This window comes from Castor canadensis, chromosome 8 (genome assembly GCF_047511655.1).
Source record: "Castor canadensis chromosome 8, mCasCan1.hap1v2, whole genome shotgun sequence".
Taxonomy (NCBI): domain Eukaryota; kingdom Metazoa; phylum Chordata; class Mammalia; order Rodentia; family Castoridae; genus Castor; species Castor canadensis.
Genome location: NC_133393.1, coordinates 49,410,381 through 49,432,771, shown reverse-complemented (window position 1 = coordinate 49,432,771; position 22,391 = coordinate 49,410,381). Strand labels below are relative to the sequence as shown.

General features: G+C 47.0%; 3 protein-coding genes and 1 long non-coding RNA gene across 6 annotated transcripts in view; 2 read left to right on the top strand and 2 right to left on the bottom strand.

Moving 5' to 3' along the window:
* The first annotated feature begins 5,375 nt into the window (after nucleotides 1–5,375).
* On the top strand, nucleotides 5,376–8,624 carry LOC109698918 (tubulin beta-2A chain-like). Its single transcript, XM_074084839.1, has 6 exons — nucleotides 5,376–5,462; nucleotides 5,520–5,628; nucleotides 5,937–6,047; nucleotides 6,230–6,339; nucleotides 6,927–7,898; nucleotides 8,610–8,624. Exons 1-6 carry the CDS (start codon nucleotides 5,376–5,378, stop codon nucleotides 8,622–8,624), a joined length of 1,404 nt encoding a protein of 467 aa, XP_073940940.1.
* Nucleotides 8,625–11,825: 3,201 nt separating this feature from the next.
* On the bottom strand, nucleotides 11,826–14,072 carry LOC141425704 (uncharacterized). The gene is made up of 3 exons (XR_012450768.1): nucleotides 13,897–14,072; nucleotides 12,780–12,864; nucleotides 11,826–12,331 (listed from the first exon to the last, which is right to left on the bottom strand). It is a non-coding gene; the product is annotated as an uncharacterized lncRNA (long non-coding RNA).
* Nucleotides 14,073–14,173: 101 nt separating this feature from the next.
* Nucleotides 14,174–18,584, top strand: LOC141425703 (tubulin beta-2A chain). The gene is made up of 4 exons (XM_074082976.1): nucleotides 14,174–14,333; nucleotides 15,894–16,002; nucleotides 16,311–16,421; nucleotides 17,332–18,584. Exons 1-4 carry the CDS (start codon nucleotides 14,277–14,279, stop codon nucleotides 18,390–18,392), a joined length of 1,338 nt encoding a protein of 445 aa, XP_073939077.1. The 5' UTR covers nucleotides 14,174–14,276; the 3' UTR covers nucleotides 18,393–18,584.
* A 437-nt stretch (nucleotides 18,585–19,021) lies between these two features.
* The window catches only part of Bphl (biphenyl hydrolase like), a 32,642-nt gene continuing 29,272 nt past the window's right edge, over nucleotides 19,022–22,391 (bottom strand). For all 3 annotated transcript variants that reach the window (XM_074082978.1, XM_020183387.2, XM_074082979.1), the window contains one exon: nucleotides 19,022–19,404. Coding sequence is in view for 2 of the 3 variants with exons in the window: in XM_020183387.2 (XP_020038976.1) it covers nucleotides 19,317–19,404 (88 nt within the window). In the remaining variant the exon portion in view is untranslated. The remainder of the gene's footprint in view (nucleotides 19,405–22,391) is intronic.

Below are 22,391 nucleotides of genomic sequence, written 5' to 3'. Positions count from 1 at the left end.
GTTGGGCTAATATCTGTAGTCCAAGTTGCTGGGAAATAGGAAATGATAACACGTGGTCTAAAGCCCCCATCATAAATTGCATTCTTATACTGTCCAGTAGCCAAAGCTCCCAAGCAAACAAAGATTCCCCTGAGGCCTAGAGATCACCTCCCAGAATCCAAGGGCAAAGGCCAGACCTCCTTTTGGATAACACTAAGTCTTCATGCCACAGGTTACTCCCTGGCATTTGGCCAAGGCTTTCTTCCAGCGAAACAACCATCTTTTTTGGTGTCTACGTTTGGTATAGTATTTATTAGATGGAGCAATAGCAAACAACTATTCCATCCTATAAAGGCTTTACATGTATTTTCATATTTTAGTACTAATGTGAGTATATTCTTTTCCTCTTGCTATGGTCTGTGTGTGTCCCCTGGAATTCACGTGTTGGAAAATTGGTTCCCAGTGTGACAGAGTTGGAAGATAAGGCTTAATGGGAAGCATTTGGATCATGGGGGTTCCACCCTCATAAATCAATTAATGTCTTTCTCATGAGAGTGAGTGAGTTCTCATGGGAGGGGTAAGTTATCTCTAGAATGGGTTCAATTTCCTTGGCTTTCTCTTGCTCCCTCTCTTGTCATATGACTCCTTTGAACTTAGACCATGTTATTATGCACTACATGTTACTAAGCTGGGTTGATGCTCTTTGACTTCTCAGTCTCCAAAATAAGCCTCTGCTGTTTTTCAGCTCACTCAGCCTCAGGTATTATAGCAAAAGAAAACCCCTTCCCATGACCTACTACCATTTGTAGCTTATGATAAACTTGTGCAGAACTATTTGGTTCTGAAATTAAATGATGGTTAGCTAAATCCAGTTCTTCCTCAAGTCAGTCATTTTATTACATCTTGAACAGGCTTTAACTCAATCTATTTGATCATTGGTGTCAGTATTATCACAAGGCCTGTTTATATAAGGTAATTGAATCTTATTGGAGATAAGACCAGTGTTATACTATATCTCAGTACAGTAACTTAAAAAGTAGGAACCAAAATATGCTGCCATATTACCATAGTCCCACCTGGTCATTAACAATCATTCTAGTCCATTGCCATATTGTATGGTCAAAATATCTCCCCAAGTGATGACACGACGCTCACTCAGGCTTGCAGGTTTCCATTTAACTCTGGTTTCAAAAGCATATGATCTAGCAGAATATGGCTCAAACCTTCCAGGCATCTGTTATAAATGAGCTAAGAGACAATACAGTCTCTTTCTCTGAGTCTCTTAAGGCACAAATGTAAATAATGACTTTCCTTCATTGCATCAACCACTATTCATCCTTTTACTCTCAGCTACCTTCTTCCTACTCTCCAGTGATCACTTTATTTTTACCAAATGTTTTTCTTTGGAAAGGATGTGAGGTTTGACCCCTGTGTTGAAATAGCGCACAAGCCATCAGTGCAGCACATGCTTCTCCTTCTGTCCACCCTCATTCATACAGGGTATGAATATGTATTCCTTGGCCCAAAGAAATGTGACTCAGTGGCCCACAATGGTGCGAAAAATCTTCTATTTTAATCCTTTTTGAGTCTCTTAAACATTTGTATCTGCCACCAGTTAACACCTAATCCATAGTTAGTATGCTTCCAACAGAACCCGTTCATAGCCTCCAGGGGTCACCAGCATCAGCCCAACTTGGCAGCTGTGTACATAGCTCTTCCCTGAAGGATCTGGTCCATAGCCATCCACAGACTCCTCTCTTGTGGCAGACTGAACAGCTGGCATTTTCTGCCTCAGAGGGTGAAAGAAGAATATATCTAAATTAAGCCCACACATACTGGGCTGAGTGTACACACAGTCACTTATTTCATGGATCCACGTGGCTACCTCAACTAAGGGATACCTACTTGCCAGTTCTACATGCTTTCTGATCCTGCAAGAGGGTTATTTAAATAGGCATTGACATTTCTTACTTTAAAGTATCCCTCAAATTCCAGTGATTTCCAAAGAGCTATGCTCCATATGGGCATCCCTTTGGTAGGCCAGTTTTCCATCACCCATCTTGACTGTATGGCCAGGTCATTGGCCACTGCCCACAAGTTAGCAAAGACCTAAACATAGAGACAAACAGCCCACCAAGCTATTTGTTTTTACCTTCTTTGGTCAGAATGGCAGTCTTTCCAACATGATTCTGTCTCTTCACCTTGGAACCGTCATCCATTCTTTGTTGGCCAACAGAGAGTTGTGTATAAGATAGCTATATGGTTCTTAGCTCTATGGTAGACAGTGCTCCTTGCATTCCCCATGTACCATAATCCCGTGTGAAACATTTCTATTTTATTATGGAGCTCTTCTGAGCACTCTCCTCCCCATCCCAGCTTCCCTCTGACATAGCCCAAGTTGTCATGGGTATTTCAGGTTTCAAGATTATTCTGTGCCTTCAGTCACAGGGCAACTTCAGTTAATTGCTAGTAGAAGGAAAGGCCCAGTGGTCATCACTTAGGGACACTCACAGGCTTTTGCCAGAAGTCCCATCTGCATTCCACACAAGGATAGTGTACAGACAACTTGTCTATTATGGTTTGGATATGAAGTATTCCCCCACAAAAGGCTCATGTGTTGAAGGCTAAGGGCTGTGACCTAAGCAAGGAATTAATCCACTAACAGATTCAAAATTTGATGACATTATTGGGAAATGGTGGTGACTGTGGGAGATGAGGCCAGATTGGAGAAAGTGGGTCAACATGAGTGTGACTTTGAAGGGTATATCTTGTGCCCGACCTCTCAACTCTCTCTACTTCTTAACTACCATGAGGTGAGCAGCTTTGCTCTAATCTCGTCTCCACCAAGATATTCTGCCTCACCTAAGTGAGGCATCCACCACTTCATTTTCATATCCTCCCCAGCCGGATGGCAACCCCTGATAACTTCAATAGGCTTTCGAATCATGGTGTTCTTATGCCAGGGAGTTCAGAAGCATCTCTCTTTCCCTTCCTGATGGTTGTACTCACATATGTGCATTTGCGCTAGGTAGCCAGCCAAAGACCTGGGTCCCTTTGCTAATGCATATCCTGATTACATTGTGGGCCTATTATTTCAGGTAATTCCAAATCGGATTTCTCCGATTTCTTTGCTTTCTATATTTAAAAATTCCTATCAGCCAGGTGTGGTAGTACACACCTGTAGTCCCAGCTACTGAAAGAGGCTGAGGCCAGCAGATCACTTCAGCCTATGAGTTTGAAACCAGCCTGGACAGTTTAGCAGGACATCCTCTCAAAGTAAGTTCTCCAAACCAGAGTGAATAAAGCAGATGTTTTAAAACCTTCAATGTTGGGGGACCAGCAGAGGCTCTTATCAGTGCACCGCATTTCTGAAAGTGCTGCATCAAGATCTTTGTTTCACCGGGCGCTGGTAGCTCACACCTGTAATCCTAGCTACTCACAAAGCAGAAATCAGGAGGATTGTGGTTCAAAGCCATCCCAAGGCAAAGAGTTTGGAAGCTCCTACCTGGAAAAAACCCGACACACAAAAAAAGGGCTGGTGGAGAGGCTCAAGTGGTAAAGCACCTGCCTAGCAAGTGTAAGGCCCTGAGATTAAACCACAGTGCCACAGACACATTTAAAAAAAAAGCAATCTTTGTTTCCACTCCACCATGTCTGCTTTATTCATCCCATTAATAATCTTTGAGAGACTTCTGTCTTACTGGGCCAAGTCCTCTGACTTTCCACTCTTAATGGGTTCTTTTTGGCAGCACTGGGGTTTGAACTCAGGGCCTCACACTTGCTAGGCAGGCATTCTACCACTTGGGCCATTCCTTAGCCCTCAACTTTCACTCTTTCCCATTCCCTTGCATATTTTAGTTCTCTGTTGTTTCAGCTTCTCTATGCTTTTTTGATAGAAGCATGGAGATTTGTGACTTTTGCTTGGACCAGCTTGAATCAGCCTCAGGATCCATCCCAACACTCTCTTACCTTTACTTTGACTATTACAAAATAATGATAGCCAAGGAATTGGTATTAGCTTGTTTCTGGTTGCTTTTCATTTCCTTATGTAGCAATTGAACCAACTGCTTAAGGATGTATAGCAATCATTTTGCCTCCAGTGACAGCACGGCAGCACAGCTCTATTTCTATACCATAGGTGGCCCTGAAGCCATCCAGAAATCAAAGATTCATCACCTCCCACATTTTCATGCTTCTTCCTTTCAAAGCACATGTTTTAGTAAGTTTGGATGAGTCTGGTGAATCCTACTTCTGATGCCAACGCTGTGAAACATTTTAGCCAACTGTGAAGTTAGAGAGAATAGGTCTCAAGACCATCCTTACTTCTAACAACAACTGCAAGTTCAAGGGTCCCCATGATCACTCTTGGTTTAATAATTTGCTAGAAGATTTCACAGAATTTTTGGAAAACTGCCACACTCACAGTTATGGTGTATGTGTGTTTTGCAGGGATTGAACCCAGGGCCTCAAGCATGCTAGGCCAGCACTATACACACAGCCTCAGTGACAGTTTTTATAGGGAAAGGATCAAAGTCAGTTACTAAAATTTAAAGAAGAGCATAAAACCAAGATTTGAGGGTTGAAAAGAAGTAAAGAGCAGCCCTGCAATGCTGCACCTGGGCATCCGTAAGAGAGGAGTTAGGGTGAGAGTAGCAATTTGACAGATTTTCCAGTTTGCAGTCTGAATACTTTGGTGATGCCAGAGACATCAGAGAGGTCTAAGGGAACATATACATTAAAGAAAACCCTTATCTGTGTGATTTTGGATGCTTGCAGATTCTTGAGACCAGAGCATTCTCTCAATTGCCATAGTTAAATTAAATTAGTTAATTAGTTTCAATCTAGGTCTGGATTGTTTTTATTTGTTTATGACCATAGGGTCATACCAATGAGGGTCTTAGATAAATTCACACATGTATTATGTAAATGTGATGACATATAACATCATGGTCTTTCTTCCATCTATGAGGCAGCAAGGAGACCCCCCCGCCCCACACACATACACACATGCACCAGAGACAACAGCGGATGTGGTAGCCACCTATACAAGGACATCTCCCAGTCCCTGTTCCTGAAGGAACTTCACAATGGAATCTGCATCTTTGTGACAGCCAGAAAATTCTACTACTGCTCATGTGTCCTCCCAGACCCCTTCCCTCTTAGGGCCATTCTTCCTTGGTCAGGGCCTGGAGGCAAAGATATATGACAGTGATATAAATCTGTGCAGTGTGAGGACTGCCTGGGATCAGTGCCAGGGCCAGGACTAAAGCCCCTGGAGTCAGCAACATTCAGCTCTACTTAGAGAGGGAGAGACTCACTGCATCCTAGCCTCTAGAAGATCAGCCACGCCCCTCCTCCTCAGGGCCCCTCCCGGTCTTCCAGCCTGTGGCCACAATATGGCTGATGCTCTGCGGAATTCCAAGCCCCTCTGCAGCAGCTGCTTCAGAAAATGGAGGCAGACGCTCTCTGAGCTCTTGTCTGCGGTCTGGGCACGATGACTGCTGTTCCAGACCGTGATGTGATTCTCTTTTTCATCTCAGTTTTGGGAGGTCATCAGCGATGAGCATGGCATCGACCCCACTGGCAGTTACCATGGCGACAGTGACTTGCAGCTGGAGAGAATCAACGTGTACTACAATGAAGCTGCTGGTGAGTATGAGGATGGCACCTTGCTTTCCACACTGTGCCAGAGGAAAGGCCTAGGAAAGTACGGATTCAAGGAGATGCTGTCTGCACTTAAAATGCCAACTACGAACAAAACGCTTTGTAGTTGCTGAGGACACCTGCATGTCTGACATGATGAGGCATGCTCAGTATGTCATTTTCTTTTTCCTCCTTTTGTCTCAAATGCTGGCATTTTCTGTAGTGAATTGTGCTGTGAGAGCCACATAGAATCACGAGCCCTGCCCAGGATTTCTTTGCTGAGTTCAGGTCTAAGTCAGCTCTTGTTCCCACAGGCAACAAATATGTACCTCGGGCCATCCTGGTGGACCTGGAGCCAGGCACCATGGACTCAGTGAGGTCAGGACCATTCGGCCAGATCTTCAGGCCAGACAACTTCGTGTTCGGTATGTCGTCATGTCATCATGGTGCAGGGAGCTGGCCAGATGACTCAGCTTCCTAACAGCTATGCACCCCACAGTTCCCAATTCTCAGTAACCTGGTGAGCCTGTGTGCATGCGTAGCCCCAGTCCTGGCCTAACTCCACCCAGTCCATAGGGTGCTGACTCTGGCCACCCTCTACCCTCAGACATCAGTGTCAGCGTGATAGTGCTGACCAAGCCCTCCATGACTGGGCAGACTCTGAAGGGAAAGAACAGAGAGCAAGCACTTCTACACATAGAGACTCACAGGCTACAGGTAACTTCAAAGACCAGGAACTACAGATAACCACATCAGGGCACCAGTGCAGCTTATGACCAAGGTTTACCATGGGCTTAGTGCCTATCTTCTCCTCTGAAGGAAAATGTGCTTACCTGACCTTTTTTTTTTGGCAGTACTGGTGTTTGAATTCAGAGCCTTGCACATGCTAGGCAGGAACTCTACCACTTTAGCTATGCCCCCAGCCCTTATTTCTTTAGTTTATTTTTCATATATAGTCTTGGTCTTTTGCCTAGCATAGTCTCAGACAGCAGTCCTCCTACCTCCACCTCTCGGGAATTATAGACTTGTGTGACCACACCCAGTCCTTCCAATGCCTGCTCAATTGCATCTAACTAGAGCATTTGCAGAATGTTCTTTGTTCATTTTAGGAGAACCTTGGTTTTGTTAAAACATATCCTTTTTCTCAACTTGGTTTTTTACTTTGTTATGATCCCCAAGGTTTTTGAGGGTAGCTGAGACATTGAAAATGTGGAACAAAAGCATATCTAAAAAAAATGGAAGTTTTTCTAAGACTAGTTCTGCCTTCTGCACTGTCCAACTGACATAAGCCACGCCCCTTATAGGTCTGCATCTACCATTCTCTTTCTCTGGCAGGCCAGAGCGGTGCAGGAAACAACTGGGCAAAAGGCCACTACACAGAGGGAGCCGAGCTGGTGGACTCGGTCCTGGACGTGGTGAGGAAGGAGTCAGAAAGCTGTGACTGTCTCCAGGGCTTCCAGCTGACCCACTCGCTGGGAGGCGGCACCGGGTCCGGCATGGGCACCCTGCTCATCAGCAAGATCCGTGAGGAGTACCCAGACCGCATCATGAACACCTTCAGCGTCATGCCCTCGCCCAAGGTGTCCGACACCGTGGTAGAGCCCTACAACGCCACCCTCTCTGTCCACCAGCTGGTGGAAAACACGGATGAAACCTATTCCATCGACAATGAGGCCCTCTATGACATCTGCTTCCGCACGCTGAAGCTGACCACGCCCACCTACGGAGACCTCAACCACCTGGTGTCGGCCACCATGAGCGGGGTCACCACCTGCCTGCGCTTCCCGGGCCAACTGAACGCAGACCTGCGCAAGCTGGCCGTGAACATGGTGCCCTTCCCGCGCCTGCACTTCTTCATGCCTGGTTTCGCACCCTTGACCAGCAGGGGCAGCCAGCAGTACCGCGCCCTGACAGTGCCCGAGCTCACCCAGCAGATGTTCGACTCCAAGAACATGATGGCCGCCTGCGACCCCCGCCACGGCCGCTACCTGACGGTGGCCGCCATCTTCCGAGGCCGCATGTCCATGAAGGAGGTGGACGAGCAGATGCTCAACGTGCAGAACAAGAACAGCAGCTACTTCGTGGAGTGGATCCCCAACAACGTCAAGACCGCCGTGTGCGACATCCCGCCCCGCGGCCTCAAGATGTCGGCCACCTTCATCGGCAACAGCACGGCCATCCAGGAGCTGTTCAAGCGCATCTCGGAGCAGTTCACGGCTATGTTCCGACGCAAGGCCTTCCTGCACGGGTACATGAGGACATGGAAAGCACCTGAAGTACTCGGGATGATTTGGGACTTCTCTGAAGATCAGGACTGCACAGCTAAGGAGACCCTCAACACTGAAATCTCCCCTATCTTAAATGGTCTAGGCCCAATAAACCCCTTTTTAAAATTGCACTTTAATGATCTTTGTGTGTGTGTGTGTGTGTGTGTGTGTGTGTGTGTGTGTGTGTGGTGCTGGGGTTTGAACTCAGGGCCTACACTTTGACTCACTCCATCAGCCCTTTTTTGTGAAGGGTGTTTTTTTTTTTTTTTTTTTTGAGACAGGGTATTGAGAACTATTTTCCCAGGCTGGCTTTGAACCATTATCCTTCTGATCTCTACCTCCTGAATAGCTAGGATTATAGGCTTGAGCCACTGTCACTGGCCTTAATTATCCTTTATCACTAGCTAAAAGAAGGGCTTTCATGTGGGAGGGCCTTCCCCCAAAGTATTCCTTCGGTTTTGTGGTGATTGTTTCCCTCACTCTAGACTGCTCTTGAAAAAGCACAGAGCATGGTGTGGGGACAGGGAGAAGCCATTTCTGCCTCAGAGGCTAAAATACCACCAGTGTGGTGTGGGGCTCTGATGGGGCATGGCATGCTGGGAAGGGGCCTCACAGAAGAGCCAACCAGGCAACGGCCCCTGGGCCATGCTCCCTGGCACAGCTCTCCTCCTCCTCCTGCCACCTGTTTACTCTAAACTCTCCCCTGCACACTCTGAGCAGAGGCCTAAGTATTAGACTCAGTACAACCCACTGGTTCCTCACCACCAGGAGGAAAATGTTGACATCACCTTTTCTGTAATTGCTATTTGCCTTGAAAGTGAAACAGAACAGATCTTGGGCTCTGGAGCTTCTGAGACAAATGACCAGGGCTCATTCTGCACTGGTGTGGCCTCTGCACTGAAATTCCTTGGCAACCCAGAACTTGGTGAAGTATAAATGAGCTTGTGTTCAGAAAACAGGTGACGAGGGAACCAGAAAGCTGGAAAGTGATAGGAACAGGCTCTCTGGGATTCTTGGTCCCTCACAGAACCAGGCAGACTACTGTCCTGGGAGTCCTAGGGCCCAGATCCTCTCTGCACGGAATCATCCATGGATCTACAGATCCTTGGGGTGGGGGTGGGAGAGAAGCATCCAAATGATGCCTCAACTCCCTGCTGAGGAGTACTGCTGCTTTTCCTAGGAAAAGGTGCACCACCTTCCTCCTCATGAAGTATCACAGGGAGGTGTGCACACAACAGGATTGGCACAGAGGTTGGAGCAGTTTTGCCTAACAGGAGCACCATACAGAAAGTGACTGTGTTTAGTAAGCTTTCTGTCACTGTAACGTAATACCTGGGGATAACCAACTTATAAGGAGAAAAGTTTATTTTGGTTCAGTATTGGAGGTTTCAGACCATGGTCAGCCAGCCTTTGCTTTTGGACCTGTGGCAGCATGGTACGTTATAGTGGGAGTCCATGGTAAAAGAAGTTATTCACTTTATGGCAGCCAGGATGTGAAAGGGTGGGGCAGGATCCCAGTATCCCCTTCAAGGGCACACTCCCAATACCTAACAGGACCACTGGGCCCTATCTTCTAAGGGTTCCACCACCTCCCAGTAAAGCCACAGACTGGGGACCAAGCTTTTAGTATATGGGTCTTTGGGGGACATCCAAGATCCAAAATACAGCAGGACACTAGAAGTATGGGAAAGATGGAGGAAGGAAATATTGATCCCAATGTCAATAGTTACTGCTTACATAACATTTACTATGAAGCAGGTGGTATTGTAAGGGCTTCCACATTCAGTCCTTATTCCTTCAGTCCTTGTAACAACCCCAGGGTATAGGTACAGTTGACCCTTGGTATCCATGATGATTGATGACAGGCCCCTTTCAGATACCCCAATCCTCAGATGCTCCAGTCTCTTACATGAAAATGGCATAGCATTTGCCTAGAACCTATACACATCCTCCTAAATACTTTAAATCATCTCTAGCCAGGCACTGGTGGCTCACACCTGTAATCCTAGTGACTCAGGAGGCAGAGATCAGGAGGATCATGGTTCAAAGCCAGCCCAGGCAAATAGTTCCATGAGACCCTATCTCGAAAAACCCTTCACAAAAAAGGGCTGGTTGAGTGGCTCAAGGTGAAGGCCCTGAGTTCAAGCCCCAGAGCTGCAAAAAAAAAAAAAAATCATCTCTAGATTACTTAACTAATACAATGTAAATACTATGTAGGTCATATTGTATGTTTAGACAATAATGACAAGAACAAAGTCTGTACAGGTTCAGTAAGAGGCATTTTTTCCCAAATATTTTTGATTCACAAAAACATGGGCAGATGAATCCACAGATTCAGAGGGCTGACAGTATTATTATTATTCATATTTACAGATGAGGTGATGGAAGCCCAGAAAAGTTAGGTAATTGGCCCAGGTTACACAGCTAGTAAGTCACAGAATCAGGATTTGCACCCACTCCATCAACCTCTATACTGGTGCTCTCTACCAGTCAAAGAACGGAGAGGGATTCATTCCAGTCATGTGAAACAGAATTTGCCCAGAGAATTCAGTTCTATCTAGATGCTCTAGATTAAGGGAAGAGAGGTAGCAATTGGCAGAAGTTACATGAATCTGAGAACTTGTGAGATTATGTCTGATTTAAGTCATGACATAAGAAGATACACTATTTACTTATTTTTAATATCAAGGCAAAAACATTTAAACTGTGTTAAAAATTAACAAACAAAAACACCTAAATAGCTCATAAGCAGGAAGAAAAAGGAAGGTAATACATCACACATGAATGGTGGGAGTAAATACTATTTAGAAAATAGTAGAAAGACATACTTGTACTCTTTAGTACTTCCTACATTTTTAAGTCTTATGACCAGAAAATATGTATATAAAATATATGGGTATATAATTCATGTGTATGTAATATATATATATTTGAGGGGGAACAGATTAATAAGAACTTGACATCTGACCAGGAATAGCACCTTCTGTTTTTAAAGAACCAGATCAGCACTCGTAATAAAAATAGACACAACACATTCTAGAAGTGGTGGAAAAACATTACCATATATTTATTCTAAATTATGACTATCATCTAATGCACAAATTTGTAAACTGTGGTGGGGTTAACACTGATACCAATGTTTCTAAGTTCCAGAACACTGGTGATTGGACTAACTAAACCTATTTCAAGTAGATTCTGTCTGACACTGATGAGAGGGCATCAGTTAATAATATGATCATACTTAACATGCCACGCACCCTTTGGGCACCAGTCACTAGGAAATTCTCACCAGAACTCTTACTTCTAGAGCCATCTGCATGAGGCATGGACAGACAGACAGAAGGGTAAGAACCTTCTTAAAAAGAACCTTTGTAAAAGACACACTTGCTAAGCCTTCCAGGTGGAACCCACTCTCTAGTCTGAATTTTGTCATCACCACCCCACAAGGCCTTCAAAGTGGGGGTGAATGAGCTCAAACACTGTTGGTGGCATCAGATCTACAGCAAGAAATGACCTGTGACTGGAGAACATCAGTGTCCCTTGCCATCACCTATCCAACAGCCAGCAGAACTGCTCCCTTTTAGACAACAAAAATAGATAAAATGGGGGAGTGAGCCAATCACCCCCAAACTCCTCATAACAAGTCTGTTCTAGGGAAGGGGGAGAATGGCTTGCTCCATTTTAAACTCCTGTTGTTCTGTCAGTGCCGTACAAAACAGCATTGCTTTGTGACAGTGTGGGGGCTTTGGATATTTACACTGGAGAGGAGAGCAGGAACTCACAGCCCTCAGATGAGTCACCTTGGGCAGGGCAACATTACTTCAAATCCATGTGTGTTTCCCTGATTGGACTGTAACAGACATCAGGGGCAGGCACTGGGTAGCAGGCAACAGCACAGTGGGAAGAACACCTGCTGCCAATAATGCACAACGTAGATCGTCCACAGGAGCCTGGGCATGCCCAGGTTGTTTATTCATTTACTGTGTGCCCACTCAGTGTCCAGGGCACACTCTGTGCCTCTCATCCTCACAGTGTAACAAAACAGATTTCCACCTTCCAGACATGGTAAGACAGAGAGGTGAAGAGACTTGCTGAAGGACCCAAATAGGAAGCACAGATCCAGCCCTGGGGTGATCTAATGCCCACCTATAAAAGGACCCCCACATCCCCAGGGTCATCACTTCCAAGTCACATTCTCTGTTCCTCTTGGCCTTAAACGTCTACCTTGAATGAAGCAGCAAAGGCCAATGGGTAATTATCACCAGAAAATCCCTGTGTAATCACTGATGTTACCCAGACCAGGGCCATTTTGGAGGGGTCTGGAAGGTTCCAACTGATCCTGAGGAGCCCAGAGTTGGAGGCAGATGCAGAAGTTGTAGGCCAAGTCCTGAATCCCTGGCCATAGTATGAGTGGGACAAGCTGGCCAGTGGGGACCAAGAACCTGGGGAGGGAGAGAAGAGGAGAGAATCTCAGACATTCGCCTGAGAGGAGGCACCAGGCACCCTCCTGCCTGCTCAGAGGACCCTAGAGGGCTGGCTTCCTGGGAGACTAGACTTAGCCCAAGAGACTGCTCATTCCTATCTGGCTTTTCACTTCCACCTGTGATACAGACTATTACTATGGCAAGTAGAATTCAGATTTTAATGACAGCATCACCTTGGGCTTGATGGAGGCATTTTTGCTCCATAAACTCAACCTGCTTTCATATATAGCTTCCCATTTCCTGCTCACAAAGGACACCTATAATCATCATCGTTTTATGTTTGGAGAAACTGGCTCCAGACAGGCAAAAGGTGGAGGCTCCTGTTCACCTGCCCTCTGGTTTTGATCATCTTGAAGAATAACTCAGGTTGGTCCTAAGCTCATCCTGCCTAGCCTTTGAAACTCACCTGGGCTTTTCTCCTTATAGAGAGAATGAAGATCCTGCTCTTCCTAGCATTGTGGCTGCGCAGGTCATTCAGTCTCCTTTCTGCCCTGTAAAATTGGGGGAGTATTAATGCTTACTCTACAACAGTGCTTGTCAGTAGAAATATAATGTGAGCCCTGGATTTGAGCCATGTCTGTATTTTTATTTTTCCTACTTTTCATATTTTTAACAACTGAAATTGATTTAAAAATATTTCACACAATATACCCAAAACATCATTTTGATTTTTAGTCAATATTTAGAAATAAGCAATGGAGTATCTTACATCGTTTTAATTTATTAAGCCCATGAAAGTCAGCAGTATCTCAATTCAGACCTCTATGTTTCAGCTGCTGAATGGCCACAGCACAGGATTTTGCAGGTCTGTAAGGTTCTCTTGTGATTGGGTGACTGAACATATAAGGCTCACTGAATCACTGAGACATCCATTTGGCTATTCCGTTATTCCTCCTCTTTCTAACCTCCCTCTTCTCTCTCTCTCTCTCTCTCTCTCTCTCTCTCTCTCTCTCTCTCTCTCTCTCTCACACACACACACACACACACACACACACACACACACACACACGACACGCCAACAGAATTTTCCACAGTGAAGGAGCTTTTGCAAAGATTCAAGGACTCAAGAGACCCAAGCTGACTTGTGACAAACCCAACATCAAGCGCTTTTCCTAGCCCCTCCCCACCCACCCAGCTTAACTTGCAGAGGTGCAAAATCCCTCTCCCACCACCTTCTATCCTCACTGTCCTTGAAGATAGCTGCCCACCACCTCCCCGGGAGTCCCCTACTTCTCCCCACACTGCTCCCGGTTTGGCGTTCACCTCGCCGCGAATTCCCACCCAGAATATAAAGAGGACGAAGCACGGTCCCCAAGACCCTGTCCAGACGCGGGAGCCCTTGGCTCACAGCTGAAAACCCCCTAAATGAAACGCGTCTGGGCTCCCCACTGCAAAAGGGAACTCCACACCTGTCCCCCATCCCGGGGAGGCCAGGACAGTGTTTGCAGGCAGTTCCTCCCCCTGGGCTCTAGCCCCTCAGGGGATTCAGAGTGAGCGGGATGGGAGGGGGATTGCAGCCCCACCGAAGGATACAGCTAGGGTTGCGACCGCGCCCTCGGATGGGGAAGGGGCGGCTGGAGGCCTGGGCCCGGGCCCCGGGCACCGCCCTTGGCCGTTGGATGCCAGGGCTGGGCACCCTGCCCGGATCCAGTGGCGGCGGCGACGGGCCAGAGCGCCCAGCATCTCGCACCGCGCCCTGGCTCCCCCTCGCGGTGCCGCAGTCCCAGCCGCACCGCCCCCGCAGCTCCGCCCACCATTACGTCAGCGCGGGCCAGGCGGGTCTGAGGTTATAAAAGGCTAGGCTGGGGAGTCACCACAGGTCCCCGCTGTACAGATCCTTCCAGTCCTCGCCACGTGCACAGCTCCGAGGGAGTGCGCATCCACCTGCTCCGCAGCCGGCACCATGCGGGAGATCGTGCACATCCAGGCGGGCCAGTGTGGCAACCAGATCGGCGCCAAGGTGGGTGCACCTTAGGGAAGTGGGCAAACGGGGTCTCTGGCCCCTGCCACAGGTCACGAGGTCTGGGGCGGGGAACAGCCTGACATGGCCTTTGGCTTCCCAGGGGCGCATTCCACTTTGAGGCCACTGGGTGGGGCCCAGGAGGCCGCTCCACCTGCCAGGATGCCCGCGGTGACATGTGTATGTTTTTAATCAGGGTCCTTTAAAGTGCGTTGCGACGTAATCCTTGTACAGGGCGCAGTTAGCATTCCTCTGGATGTATTAGTCTCTGAAATTTGGCTGGGACTGTCATCCTATGTATCCATAGGCTCCTGTGTCTGTAACTTGTACATTTTTGACGTCGTTTGAATGAAAGATATGCAGTGTTACTAGGCTGACCAATGTTATAAAGGCTTCTCTTTTGGCTAATAGACCCGTGTCAGATCCTTGAGAACAATTCTTCCACATTAATGCAAAATTCTCAGCATGAGCTTTAAGATGGGTCCCGTCTTCATTAAGATGGTTGTTTTCTAGCACAGGGCTTCTCAGCGAGTGCTCTGAGGACCCCTGGAATCGTGGAGAGCTGGGGGTGGGGAGAGGGGGGATCTGCGAGGCCCTCCTTTTCCAACATTATATCTGTGTGAAGACATACTCTCTTCATATAATTCAACCAGAATGTCCCACTGCGATAGATTGCAGAGCCAGAGATTTACAAAACTGTAAAACAATTCTCATATTTGTTAGAAAGTATAATTATTTTTCAGATGTGGGTTTCTTATTAAATGAATTAAGTTTTAAATTTAGCTTCTGATGTGGTAAATGTCAGTACATACAAACCATACAAGCTATCAAGACACGATATAAAAGGTGGCAGTGGGCTTTCCCATCTGTGAGGGTAGATGACTGCATTGGGTGGGGGCTGTAAATTCCTGACGCAGTGGGGAGGCAGCAGCGGGCATGGTGCATGGTGCATGGGTGTGGGCGGGCCTCTGTACAAGGACATGGTCTCTTTCAAAACCGCCATATTGCAGACCCCAACCTCCACGCCCCCTTTCCTGCTGCTAATTCATCATGCCTCCTCATGATGGAGGGTGTTTTCCACTGCAGCCCAGGCACCCTGGGCTGTGCCTGCGATCCCTCCTCCTCCATTCCAAGTCGGGGGTCAGGGCCCAGATGCCAATATATAGGTCGTAGGCATAAAACTCCTCTGCTAAAAGCAGAGTGGATATGTGCCAGGACCCATTGATCCCTGGAGACTGCTCCAGGGTGGGGTCACCTGAACCTCCCTTCTACCTGCACCAAATTATCAGCGTGGATTTAACCTCACTCAGCAATGCTTAGAGTGAAAGAGCCCGGCTCCTGTCACAGCCTTCAGAGGAGATCTGTGCCCCCTCCTCCTCCCAGGCCCCTCCCGGTCTTCCAGCCTGTGGCCACAATATGGCTGATGCTCTGCGGAATTCCAAGCCCCTCTGCAGCAGCTGCTTCAGAAAATGGAGGCAGACGCTCTCTGAGCTCTTGTCTGCGGTCTGGGCACGATGACTGCTGTTCCAGACCGTGATGTGATTCTCTTTTTCATCTCAGTTTTGGGAGGTCATCAGTGATGAGCATGGCATCGACCCCACTGGCAGTTACCATGGCGACAGTGACTTGCAGCTGGAGAGAATCAACGTGTACTACAATGAAGCTGCTGGTGAGTATGAGGATGGCACCTTGCTTTCCACACTGTGCCAGAGGAAAGGCCTAGGAAAGTACGGATTCAAGGAGATGCTGTCTGCACTTAAAATGCCAACTACGAACAAAACGCTTTGTAGTTGCTGAGGACACCTGCATGTCTGACATGATGAGGCATGCTCAGTATGTCATTTTCTTTTTCCTCCTTTTGTCTCAAATGCTGGCATTTTCTGTAGTGAATTGTGCTGTGAGAGCCACATAGAATCACGAGCCCTGCCCAGGATTTCTTTGCTGAGTTCAGGTCTAAGTCAGCTCTTGTTCCCACAGGCAACAAATATGTACCTCGGGCCATCCTGGTGGACCTGGAGCCAGGCACCATGGACTCAGTGAGGTCAGGACCATTCGGCCAGATCTTCAGGCCAGACAACTTCGTGTTCGGTATGTCGTCATGTCATCATGGTGCAGGGAGCTGGCCAGATGACTCAGCTTCCTAACAGCCATGCACCCCACAGTTTCCAATTCTCAGTAACCTGGTGAGCCTGTGTGCATGCGTAGCCCCAGTCCTGGCCTAACTCCACCCAGTCCATAGGGTGCTGACTCTGGCCACCCTCTACCCTCAGACATCAGTGTCAGCGTGATAGTGCTGAGCAAGCCCTCCATGACTGGGCAGACTCTGAAGGGAAAGAACAGAGAGCAAGCACTTCTACACATAGAGACTCACAGGCTACAAGTAACTTCAAAGACCAGGAACTACAGATAACCACATCAGGGCACCAGTGCAGCTTATGACCAAGGTTTACCATGGGCTTAGTGCCTATCTTCTCCTCTGAAGGAAAATGTGCTTACCTGACCTTTTTTTTTTGGCAGTACTGGTGTTTGAATTCAGAGCCTTGCACATGCTAGGCAGGAACTCTACCACTTTAGCTATGCCCCCAGCCCTTATTTCTTTAGTTTATTTTTCATATATAGTCTTGGTCTTTTGCCTAGCATAGTCTCAGACAGCAGTCCTCCTACCTCCACCTCTCGGGAATTATAGACTTGTGTGACCACACCCAGTCCTTCCAATGCCTGCTCAATTGCATCTAACTAGAGCATTTGCAGAATGTTCTTTGTTCATTTTAGGAGAACCTTGGTTTTGTTAAAACATATCCTTTTTCTCAACTTGGTTTTTTACTTTGTTATGATCCCCAAGGTTTTTGAGGGTAGCTGAGACATTGAAAATGTGGAACAAAAGCATATCTAAAAAAAATGGAAGTTTTTCTAAGACTAGTTCTGCCTTCTGCACTGTCCAACTGACATAAGCCACGCTCCTTATAGGTCTGCATCCACCATTCTCTTTCTCTGGCAGGCCAGAGTGGTGCAGGAAACAACTGGGCAAAAGGCCACTACACAGAGGGAGCCGAGCTGGTGGACTCGGTCCTGGACGTGGTGAGGAAGGAGTCAGAAAGCTGTGACTGTCTCCAGGGCTTCCAGCTGACCCACTCGCTGGGAGGCGGCACGGGGTCCGGCATGGGCACCCTGCTCATCAGCAAGATCCGTGAGGAGTACCCAGACCGCATCATGAACACCTTCAGCGTCATGCCCTCGCCCAAGGTGTCCGACACCGTGGTAGAGCCCTACAACGCCACCCTCTCTGTCCACCAGCTGGTGGAAAACACGGATGAAACCTATTCCATCGACAACGAGGCCCTCTATGACATCTGCTTCCGCACGCTGAAGCTGACCACGCCCACCTACGGAGACCTCAACCACCTGGTGTCGGCCACCATGAGCGGGGTCACCACCTGCCTGCGCTTCCCGGGCCAACTGAACGCAGACCTGCGCAAGCTGGCCGTGAACATGGTGCCCTTCCCGCGCCTGCACTTCTTCATGCCTGGTTTCGCACCCTTGACCAGCAGGGGCAGCCAGCAGTACCGCGCCCTGACAGTGCCCGAGCTCACCCAGCAGATGTTCGACTCCAAGAACATGATGGCCGCCTGCGACCCCCGCCACGGCCGCTACCTGACGGTGGCCGCCATCTTCCGAGGCCGCATGTCCATGAAGGAGGTGGACGAGCAGATGCTCAACGTGCAGAACAAGAACAGCAGCTACTTCGTGGAGTGGATCCCCAACAACGTCAAGACCGCCGTGTGCGACATCCCGCCCCGCGGCCTCAAGATGTCGGCCACCTTCATCGGCAACAGCACGGCCATCCAGGAGCTGTTCAAGCGCATCTCGGAGCAGTTTACCGCCATGTTCCGGCGCAAGGCCTTCCTGCACTGGTACACCGGCGAGGGCATGGATGAGATGGAGTTCACCGAGGCCGAGAGCAACATGAACGACCTGGTGTCCGAGTACCAGCAGTACCAAGACGCCACAGCTGATGAACAGGGGGAGTTTGAGGAGGAGGAGGGGGAGGATGAGGCTTAAGAACTTCTAAATAAATCATGCATCTTTAGTGAACTTTATTGTCCTGCAGCATGGTCTTTTATTTGTATACCACGGTGCTCAGTTTTGCCTCTGTCAGAAATTTACTGTTGATGTAATCATGTGGATCTCCTTTAAAGATTACAGTATTGTCTTTTAACATATCTATACTAATAAAGAAGCATGTGTATTATACCTGTGATCCTTATTTCCCTGTGAATGCTTTTTATTTCACTAAATGTTTCTGAAGTACCAAGGTTCATGGTTCAATCTTAGCAATGTAGGATTTCTGCTTCCATGTGTTTTAATGGCATTTCTGCTGTTTTATTAAAGAGATGAAAAGTATGTATTTTTTTCATTTGCCCTGTCCCAAAGTATTAAAATAAAGGAATCTCTCCAAAGTGAGTCAGCACTGAAGAGCAGTTTGGGGACAAAGAAAACCTTCTTCCCTTCTTTGCTGTCCAGATACCCTATGAGTTTGTTGAAGTGAAGACTTATGTAAGAAATGCCTTCTACTTCTCTACTTCTTTTGGACAATGTGATAAATACAAATAACGATTAAGTGCACCTTTACCTCTCAGATAAAAGGTATGCTGTAAATTCCAGATCCCCTAAAATAGCAGACACCCAAATGTTTCATGTAAAATTTACTTGAAAATAAATTACACTAGGAATTTATTGTAAGAGAATGGTAGAATCTCACAATTCAATGTTAAGTGTTCATCCTTGTAGCTGGAGGTTGTTTCAACATGTCATGATGCCCACTTGATTACGATCAGCATTATAGGGTGGAGAGAAGGCCTGGGAAGGCCTGGAACTGAGGCATGATGTAAGGGAGAGAGCTGCTGAGTGAGGGGTCTTGGTATCAGTAGCAACAAGATCAAGGCCCTCTCTATAGAACTACCAAGACAACAGTCCTCAGTGTTTTCATTGCAGGAAGTCTTCTACTAACTCATTGAACTCATTTGCAAAGCGTAAATGCAAGTTGTGTTTACCTTCTGGCATCAGATGCAACCTAAAAAATAAAAATAAGTATTTTGATCAATGGTACTGCACTTAAAAGTCTTCTTCTCTCTCCAACATTTCATAAAACTCTAAAAAACTGTCATATTTCCCTATGACTAGCATTGGAAAGGTGTGTACAGAAGCAATGTAAGCTTTCAGTGAAAATGGACATGGGGAGCCCTGCAGATCTGAGCACCATGGAGCTGACTGTAAGGTGTTCATGTTATGGTGACAGACACATTGTGTTTGGAATCACATCAGGTAACAAATGGTTTGAATGGACAAGAGTGCAGGAAGTGATTTAGTAGTTATTTTAAAAAATCCAATTTAGCAAAGTTGATTTTGGAAGAGAAGGTTGAAAAGGATTAAAAGCAAGACGTGTCCAGAATCCACTGGGGTTGGCAGGTGAGTTTCTTGTGTTACCTGCCTAGGGGAAAGCACAAATCATCTACAGAAGCCTGCTGTTCAAGTTTCTCAGTCATCCTACTGTGTCTGGAGTATGGAGCAAATAAGCCTGAACGCAACCACCAGACAGATGCAAGATTCCTCAGAACAGTCAGGGTGAATGGCAGGGCCCTATCAACAAGCCTGTGCTCAGAGCCACTTCTGCAGCTGTCACAGCTTGTCTTGGGGGCACCCTCTGGAATTTAGTCAAAGGGGACAGTTAGTAGTTTCTTTAATAATAAAGACAACTTTCTCTAAGTTCTATATTAGCTACCAAAGTATACCAATAGAGAAAAAAATAAATTAAAACTTGGAGGATGCAAGCACAAGTTCAAGCTGCTGACAAGTGGATGTTAAAAGGATGACACTGGGGCAAAATTCTAGTGACCACATTGTGTACATCTCTGATCTTTCAGAGAAGCTGGGGCTCAATCTCTCAAGAACCTCAGTGGCTCTAGAGAGGACTCCTGGGGAAGGAAGCTGTCATTGGAAGATGTCAGGCCTCTTACAACTCAGCCATGTTGGTGGCAGGGGTGGCGACCAAAATAAACAATTTGAAAGAACATCTTTTGGAGACCTTTGAAAGGTTAATAATCAGATCATTCTAAGTTCAACTTTTGTTATTCAGAAAAGACATGCTGCAGCAACCCCAAAGACAGGAGCCCAGTTCCTCTGCACAAGTCTTGGGGCTTCTACAGATGCTCAGGAAGACAGAAAAGAACCAGCTGCCAAGAGAAGCAATAGAAGGGCATATCCAGGCTAAAATGCACCCCCTGACCTGAGCTATGTGGGATTCTGAAGCAGAGGCCAGGGCCTGACCAACTTGAAGTCCTCTGGACAGAGCCAGTCTGACTATCCCTAGCTCTACCCTGTTTCTATAATTTGCTGGTTCCCAATATGGAGGGAAAGAGACACCAGCTGTGAATCCCTTCTTTATAGCCATTCAGTATTGCCTGTAGTCTTTCTATTGAATCTCTAGTACTTGTGGAAAATGAAAATTGGTCCTCTTTACAAAAAAAGTAAGAGACCCGCCCTGGATGCCAGATGGGTAGGTGAACAGACACACAAAGAGTATGAAGAAAACTGTTCTCCTAATACCTTTTGAGGGTGATTTGAAGACCTTAGCACACCTTCCTCCTTCAGTTCTGACACAGGATTCACTGTATCATACCACCTAGCATATGTTCCTCTTTAGGAACAGGACAACAGACAGGCATACTGGCTATCAAGGCCATGCAGTGACTCTGCTCTTGACCTAATTCTCACCCAGACAGCAAAAGGATCTAATCAATGCCCCAAGAGAGTAGTTTTCCACGAACATTAGGACTCCTCCCCTCAAACACATGGCTCAGTTGGCGATGAGGGTGTACATAAGTGCCTATTTGCCAGGTGGGTTCCTTGTGGCATCTAGCACCTTTAGGAAGAGACATGACTCTAGGTCTTTTGGGCAATAAGAAGCTATGTAGTGTAAATCTAGTGGTCACCTCAGCTCTGCTTGATCTAGTCCTTCCAGGTCAAAGTGGTATAGGGGAAACATTGAACTCACCATGCTACATTTCCATCCTCACTTTCTCTTTTTCCAGCTTTCAGACCAGACTCTTTAGTGACAAGGCCATAAGGAATGTGCTGCTGCATAGCCCTTGTATGTCTTCACTTTGGATAAATGTGACAGAACACTCATTTGTTTGTAAACCTATAAAATGGCCAGAATAGAGTGAACGCTTCTGTTTTCAATGGAAACCAGAGAAGCTGCTGTTCTTTGTGCCAGGATATCTTCCATCATGAATATGGATGGCAGCATGACTATAGGGAGGCCCTGTCCTCATGAGGCATTCCTTCCAGAACCATTGTCCTCATGAGGCATTCCTTCCAGAACCATGCAAACCTGATGGCCCTTAACAGCCCCTTTTCATTTAGAAATGAAGCTTTTTCTTTTCTCATTCTGCCTCTAGTTCTAAACCCTTTAAGAAAAGGTAATGATGGGTGAGGCGTAAGCTCCTTCCAGCTGGTAAAGCTGGGAGAGGGCCTGGACCCCAACCTTTACCCCATAAGGCATTTGGAAGTCAGGACATCTCACTGAGAAACTCCTTTTCTTAAGTCCAACCAGGTCTCACACAACTGCCACAGAGGCTGCTTTCTCAGCCATGCCACAACAGAGTAGACCACTTCTGCCAGCTCTACCAGACTGATGCTCTGCTAACGTGTGTGGAGGACAAAGCCTTTCCAAACCCACTGGGGCCCTAGGGATCTGGCTAGGGTCTTCCAAGTGTGGTGATAGCTTTTTTCCCTGGCATCTGGACATAAACCATCAATGGGTTAAATGTATGGGCTCTATGGAGTCAGGACAAGTCCGATTTCACCATCATGGACTCTATTTTGGCAGGTTCTATCATCTCCCTAAGCCACCATTCCTCATATGGAAAATGGGGATAGTGACACTATCTACCCCATGGGATTATTCTGAGGATGAAATGAGACCATGCATGTAAGATAGGTAGCACAGAGTCTGTAGGCACACAGTAAGCATTTAGTAAGTGTCTTCTATGTTTTTAT

Bases quoted from the DNA above. Each gene is read 5' to 3' on its own strand.
- LOC109698918 (XM_074084839.1), top strand. From the start codon at position 5,376: ATGGCTGATGCTCTGCGGAATTCCAAGCCCCTCTGCAGCAGCTGCTTC. The intron at 5,629-5,936 runs GTGAGTATGAGG...TTGTTCCCACAG, and splicing joins GTACTACAATGAAGCTGCTG to GCAACAAATATGTACCTCGG. The intron at 6,340-6,926 runs GTAACTTCAAAG...CGCCCCTTATAG, and splicing joins TAGAGACTCACAGGCTACAG to GTCTGCATCTACCATTCTCT.
- LOC141425703 (XM_074082976.1), top strand. From the start codon at position 14,277: ATGCGGGAGATCGTGCACATCCAGGCGGGCCAGTGTGGCAACCAGATC. The intron at 14,334-15,893 runs GTGGGTGCACCT...TTTTCATCTCAG, and splicing joins GCAACCAGATCGGCGCCAAG to TTTTGGGAGGTCATCAGTGA. The intron at 16,422-17,331 runs GTATGTCGTCAT...TTTCTCTGGCAG, and splicing joins GCCAGACAACTTCGTGTTCG to GCCAGAGTGGTGCAGGAAAC.